The sequence below is a fragment of the Zeus faber genome, assembly GCF_960531495.2.
Source record: "Zeus faber genome assembly, chromosome: 1".
Lineage (NCBI taxonomy): Eukaryota > Metazoa > Chordata > Actinopteri > Zeiformes > Zeidae > Zeus > Zeus faber.
Genome location: NC_137193.1, coordinates 6077482 through 6083520, shown reverse-complemented (window position 1 = coordinate 6083520; position 6039 = coordinate 6077482). Strand labels below are relative to the sequence as shown.

Sequence of the window (6039 nt, the reverse complement as noted above, 5' to 3'; positions counted from 1 at the left end):
ATTTATTCATCCCCTTGTTTTACAAAGATAGATCCCTCACCCGTCCCCCCCCCCCCCCCTCCCCCCACGATAGCAACGATAATAAAAGAAATGATACTTGGAGTAAAAAACGGCAAATAATCAATATATAATAAAAATATAATACGAATTGTACAGTACACTCCCCCCCGCCCCCCCCCCTCTCCCTTTCCTAAATCCTCAACACAGATCCCCCCCCCCCCCCACCCCACCCCACACTTTTAAAAAAAAATGACAAACGTAGTAGTGTACATCCACCTGCTCGCTCCGCCCCTTTCGGGCTTTTTTGTCGCTTTTGTGGCGGGAGAGAAAGACACTTTTTCCTTTTCCACTGAATTTCTTTTTTTGTTTTTTGTTTTCTTCTTCTTTTTCCTTTGAATCGCTTGAGTGAGCCGGTTAAACCCAGTCACTGTCATGAAGTCAACGAGTCATGTTAGGCAACTTAAACGTTAAAAAAAAAAAAAAAAATTATAATAAAACAAAAAAATATATAAAATAAGAACCAATAAAAAAACAAAAAAGAGGATTTTAGGAGAGGATTCTCCCTCATCCTCACGGACTAGTTCATCTTTCAACCAGACGTCTTTTATCTGTGTGTGTGTGTGTGTGTGTATATATATTTATACAGTTTATATATATTTATACACACACGGCATATATATAAAAATGGGGAGAGCACTGTTCTCCAGTGGGTTAAGGAGGAAACACTCAGACAGAACAAACAAAGACTATAGCGTATAACTCGTGGATAATGAGGAAACAACTGGACAAACACACATCCATCACTTCAGCGCCAACACCGCTGGGGAAAACAAAACAAAAGATAAAAAAGGAGGGAGCGGAGGAAAAGAGAAGGCGGGGGGGGGGGGGGGGGGGGGTGAATGCATCAGTTCCTCAGACGCAGGCGTCACATGGTCTGAGTCGAGTCAGAGCCTTCGAGTCCAGGACGCTGTGTTTTTGTTTTTCCTTCCCCGAAAGACACCTGGTGGTGGGGAGGCGCCGCGGTGCCGCCGGGGGAGGGCGCTGAGGATTCCTTACAGTTAGACTAAAATCTCCCCGCTTGGGATTTAGTTAAAAACTCTCTCTCTCTCCTCTGGGATTATTATTACGATAAAAATAAAACAGCAGATCTATCTAGAAAAGGATCTCACTGGCTGTACTCGGTCAGAACCGTCGACCTCTCGGGCTGCACCAGCACCGGCACCGACATGTGGACGGGCGGCGGCGACTGGATGGGGACGGGGACTGGGACTGTGCCGGTGACGGGAACCTCGGCGTCCACGGCTCCGGCGTCCTGAGACAACGGCGACTTGGTCTTCATCAGCCCCCAGTTGCCGCTGCCGCCGCCCATCAGGCCACGGCACGAGAACTTGTGGCGCCTGAGCAGCTTGCCGTTCCAGAAGCGATGGCGGCATTTGTGGCACTGGAAGGCTCCTTCCTTGAGGTGGCGGCCGCGGTGCCGGAGGGCGCGCCGCAGCGAGCCCGTGCGCTTGCCGCAGACCTGGCAGCGCAGGCGGGCGTGGCGCCCCGAGCTGCGCGGCGGGTGGCGCACAGCGCGGTGGATGAGTAGGGAGGAGCGGCGGGCGTACATGGTGCTGGGGCACACGGGGCACGGGAAGCGCTTGACTGAGATCTCCATGGAGGACAGGCCGACCACCTTCACGGCGCCGCCGTGCCACATCTTCACCTTCATCTCGCTGCCCTTGACGCGCAGCTGCGCCAGGAGCTTCTTGCGGTTGAGCTGCGCCTGCTTCTTGCCCCTCTTCTTCCTCAGGGCCAGCAGCTTGCGGCGTGTGGCCTTACTCAGCGGCACGCCCACCAGCTTCCCGTCGCGCATGATGCTGTGGATCACCACGCGCCTTTTTTTTTTCCGGTGCTTTCTCGTCTGCCCATGCCGCCGCTGGAAGTTTTTTGACCGGTAGTGAAAAGGGTGCTGCTGGGAGGCGGGGGCGCCCTGCTGGACGTGGGGGGAGGCGGCAGCGTAGCCCGCGGAGCCCGAGCCCGAGTCGTAGAAGAGCGGGGAGAAGCCGGGCGCCGCCTGGTGCTGCTGCTGCTGCTGCTGCTGCCGCTGGGGCTGCGGCGGCGGCTGGGCGATGCGCTGGCCATTTCGGTCGATGCTGTGCTGCGACAGCTTGTGGCGGACCAGACTGTTAGAGTAGGCGAAGGCCTTGCCGCAGACCTCGCAGCGGAACGACTTCTCCAGCCCGACGCCGCCGCCGTGCACCGTCTGATGATGCGCCGTCAGGTGGAAGTGGTGGCGGAAGGACTTCCAGCACACGGTGCAGGTGTAGAGCCGCTGGGAGGGTGTGCCGTGCGTGGGAGACTTCTCTCCCTGGGGGTAGGCTGAGGCGGAGTAGTAGTCGGAGTTGCCGCCCGCGTTGGCCACCTGGCCGACCGCGCCCCCTTTGACCCGCCGGCCCTGGCTGTCGATCTCGCCCTTGCGATGCAGCTTGCCATGCCGCACCAGGCTCTGGGCGTAGGCGAACACCTTCCCGCAGAGGTTGCACTTGTAGTTCTTCTGGCCGGAGTGCACCGTCAGGTGCTTGGTAAGGTGGAAGGGTTCGCGGAACATCTTGCCACACACGTCGCAGGCGTGGGGCTTCTCGCCCGTGTGGACGCGGGTGTGGCGCCGCAGCGTCTCCGCCCGCCTAAAGCGCTTCCCGCAGATCTGGCAAGCGTACGGCCTCTCGGTGCCGTCCCCCGGGGGACCGGGGCTCCTCCTTCGCCTGATGATGCTAGACGGGTCCCTTTTTTCCCGGGGCTTTCGCGGCCTCTTGGGCTTGGCGTGGGGCTGGCTGGGGTGGGTCAGCGGCAGGGTGGAGCCCCCCAGACCGCCCGAGGTGGAGGACGGCCCGCCCATGTTCCCAAACCCCAGCCCCCCGAGCAGACCTCCGATGATGTCCCTGCGCTCCCCCTCGCGGCTCTCTGTGTTGAGGTCGCAGGAGGCGGCAGCCGCGGCGGCGATGGCCGACATGGCACTGCTGGTGACCTCGTCCTCAGAGTCGTCGAGGAGGGAGGAGAGGGGGAGGTGGGGCTGTTGCTGATGTTGGTGGTGGTGGTGCTGCTGGCTCTGCGGGTGGGGGTGGAGAGTCGGGGCTAGGGGGGCTTTCCTGAGGGTCTGGCTGCCCATTCCGTTGCCGAGAGAACCCGCCGAGGAGTAGAGCGATGAAGACTGCGACCTCCTGTAGTCGTCCACGCCCCCGCCCCCGCCATAAGACTGGCTCTGGTAGCGGTTTCTGGAGTAGTCCGTGGCGTATTTGTCGTTGGACATCGCTGCATCTCCGCTGCCACCCATCTTGCTGCTGCCGCCGGTTCTGGAGTTGGACGACCCGCTCGACCCGGCGCTGCCGGGTGCAGCTCCGGGGGCGCGGCTCTTGGAAGTGCGGGGGGGCTTGCCGCAGGTCCCCGAGGCGGCGTGGTTGAGCAGCGAGGTGCTTTCTCTGAAGCAACGGCCACACGCTGGGCAGCGGAACGGCTTCTCGTCGTGAATCTTCTCGTGTCGGGTGAGCGACTCGCGGCGGTTGAAGGACTTCTGGCAGACGGTGCAGACGAAGGGCCGGTTCTGGGAGTGCGTGACGCTGTGCTGCAGCAGGTGGCCCCTCTTCTTGAAGCCCTTCCCGCACTCGCCGCAGCAGAAGATGCGCTCGGGGCTCGGTGAGTTGCGGTCGGACTTCCGGCTCTGGCTCTCCGGCGTCAGCCCGTGGCTGCGCAGGTGCCGTCGGAGGCTCGACAGGTGGGTGAAGGTTTTGCCGCATTCCCCGCAGTGGTAGAGCGGCTCTGGCTCACCCTGAGCGGCTGAGCCGGCGGACGACATGGCGTTGTGGCTCTCCTGCGGTTTGGGCAGCTGCTGGCTGCCGTTGGCGACGAGCACGGAGGTGGAGTTGGAGGACGGGGGCGCGGAGGAGGAGGAGGAAGACACCGCAGAGGAGGACTGCTGCTGCGAGGAGGAGGAGGAGAGGAGGGAGGAGTGCTGAGGCTCGCTTCCGATGCCGCCGATCCCCACGCTGCCCGCCCCGCCGCCCACCAGGCCCGACGAGGAGGCCTGACTATGACCACTGGAGCTGCTGTTGTGGCTGTGGCTCTCGGACTTCCTCTGGGGAAGGTAGCCGGCCATCGCCTTCTTCCTCCGGCTCCCGCCGCTGGAGGCTGAGGAGGATGAACTGTCCCCGGCCTTGGAGGCATCATCTTTGGAGAGGGAGAGATGGAGGGGCAGCGGGAGGGGCAGGCCGGCCTCCTGCTGCATCAAGGAGGCGATCTGGTTGGAGGACAGGACCGGGATGCCCTGGAAGTCGAAGCCGCCCAGCGGAGCCGGCTGCGGGGCCGGGTGGAGCGGGTGGGGGTGGTGCGTGTGGCTGTGGGGGTGGGATAAGGCGTGAGAGCTCAGCTGCTGCTGCTGCTGCTGGGGCTGAGGAGTGGAGTGGGCGTGGCTATGGGAGGAGTGCAGCGCCGGGGGAGGAGCCAATGCTGAGTTGGATTCGCTGGCCCCCTGGCCCAGACCTAGGCCCAGGTGGTTGTGGGTCCCCTGCTGGACCAGGAACTGCTCCAGGCTGCTGTTGGTGGGCACCCCAGACAGGAAGTACTGGTTGGCGGCTAGCATGCAGCTGAACTGCTGATGCAGGCTGCGGGGGTCCGACTGGCCAACCAGCGGGACGGCCGTGCTGCCGGAGGGGTTGTTGGCGGCCGAGGTGGACGGCGAGGGCGAGGAAGAGGAGGGTCCAGAGGAGGGCTGGGGGATGGAGAGGCCTGGGTGGAGCGGGGGAGGCGGGGGAGCCGAGGTGACCACGCCGCCGATGACGCCCGCGCCTCCTCCGCCGCTGCTCCCGCCAAAGTCAAAGCGCCCCATCCCCGAGTGCAACTGCTCCTGGGCCAGCGCCGCCTCCGCCGGGTGGAAGGGACGCAGGAACTGCGGGTAGCCTGACGACGAGCTGCCGCCGCTGCCCGAGCTGCTGCTCATCTTGCTGGACTTCCTGGAGCTGTGCGAGGACGAGGACGACTGGCTCTGGTGCGAAATGGAGGGCGGCGGAGGGGCGCTCATCTTGGCGAAGATGGAGGAGGAGTCAGCGAAGGCGTTGCTCCGTGAGCCCTGCAGGGAGCCCAGCCCCAGGCCCGAGAGGAGGGTCCCCGAGGTGTCGGCGGCCGGCTGGTGCTGCTGCTGGAGCTGCTGCTGGTGCTGCAGCTGCACCTGCTGCTGGTGGCTCAGCTGACGCTCTAATCCAAGGCCTTTGAACTGGTGCGCTTGGTGTCCGCTCAGCATTTCTAAAATGTCCATAGGGTACTTGCTGAACTGGAACATCTCCCAACACGGCAATGGGAGGGTGTCCCGAGGCTGGAATTAGCCCCTGTTTTAACCGAGTGTGAGCAACAGCGACGGGCCTGGGTGGAACTACAGCGTCCAGTCAGTTTCAGGGCCAGAAGGAGGTTTCCCTCCCCCTCTGGGGTCTAAGGAGCACCCTCCACTAATCGATATAATCTGCCAAAAAAAAAAAAAAAAACAAGCCACGATTCCCTCTCCGCTATCACACTCCCTCTCCCCGTCGGACAGAGGGCTGAATCCCTCAAGTGCCGCTGCTAAATAAATGTTTCATGAAAAGGTCTTGTGGTAAATATTCATACGCAAAGATTTTCGTTCGTTTTCTTCCAAGTGTCTTTGTTCCGCAACCGTGTGTCGCTGTTTTTGTTTTATTCCTTTTCTTCTGGAGGTGAGAATGCAGAGGGATGAACTGTTGCTTCGCCCGACCCTGAGGTGGGTGGGTGAGAGAGAGAGAGAGAGAGAGATTTGATTAAACTAAACAGTATAAAAATACATTTTTTCCATTTGAAAGTGAATAAAAAACGTTCAGCACATAACAGGTGGTTTCTTGAACCACTGACATAGAAATACTGATAATAATAACAACAACCACCTTATTTGTATAGCACTCAGCTAGCATAGAGCCCTTTCATACACAGTCGCATGTAACTCAAAGTGCTTTACGTTAAAACAAGGCATCAGATAGTAACAAGTACAAGTACAGCTAAATG

The 6039-nt window shown here is 60.2% G+C and overlaps 1 protein-coding gene across 1 annotated transcript; it reads right to left on the bottom strand.

The window, feature by feature from the left end:
- Positions 1-261: 261 nt before the first annotated feature.
- On the bottom strand, positions 262-5524 carry LOC307227705 (uncharacterized protein). The gene has a single exon (XM_079997116.1). It carries the CDS (start codon positions 5309-5311, stop codon positions 1166-1168), a length of 4146 nt encoding a protein of 1381 aa, XP_079853242.1. The 5' UTR covers positions 5312-5524; the 3' UTR covers positions 262-1165.
- Between the last annotated feature and the right edge of the window lie 515 nt (positions 5525-6039).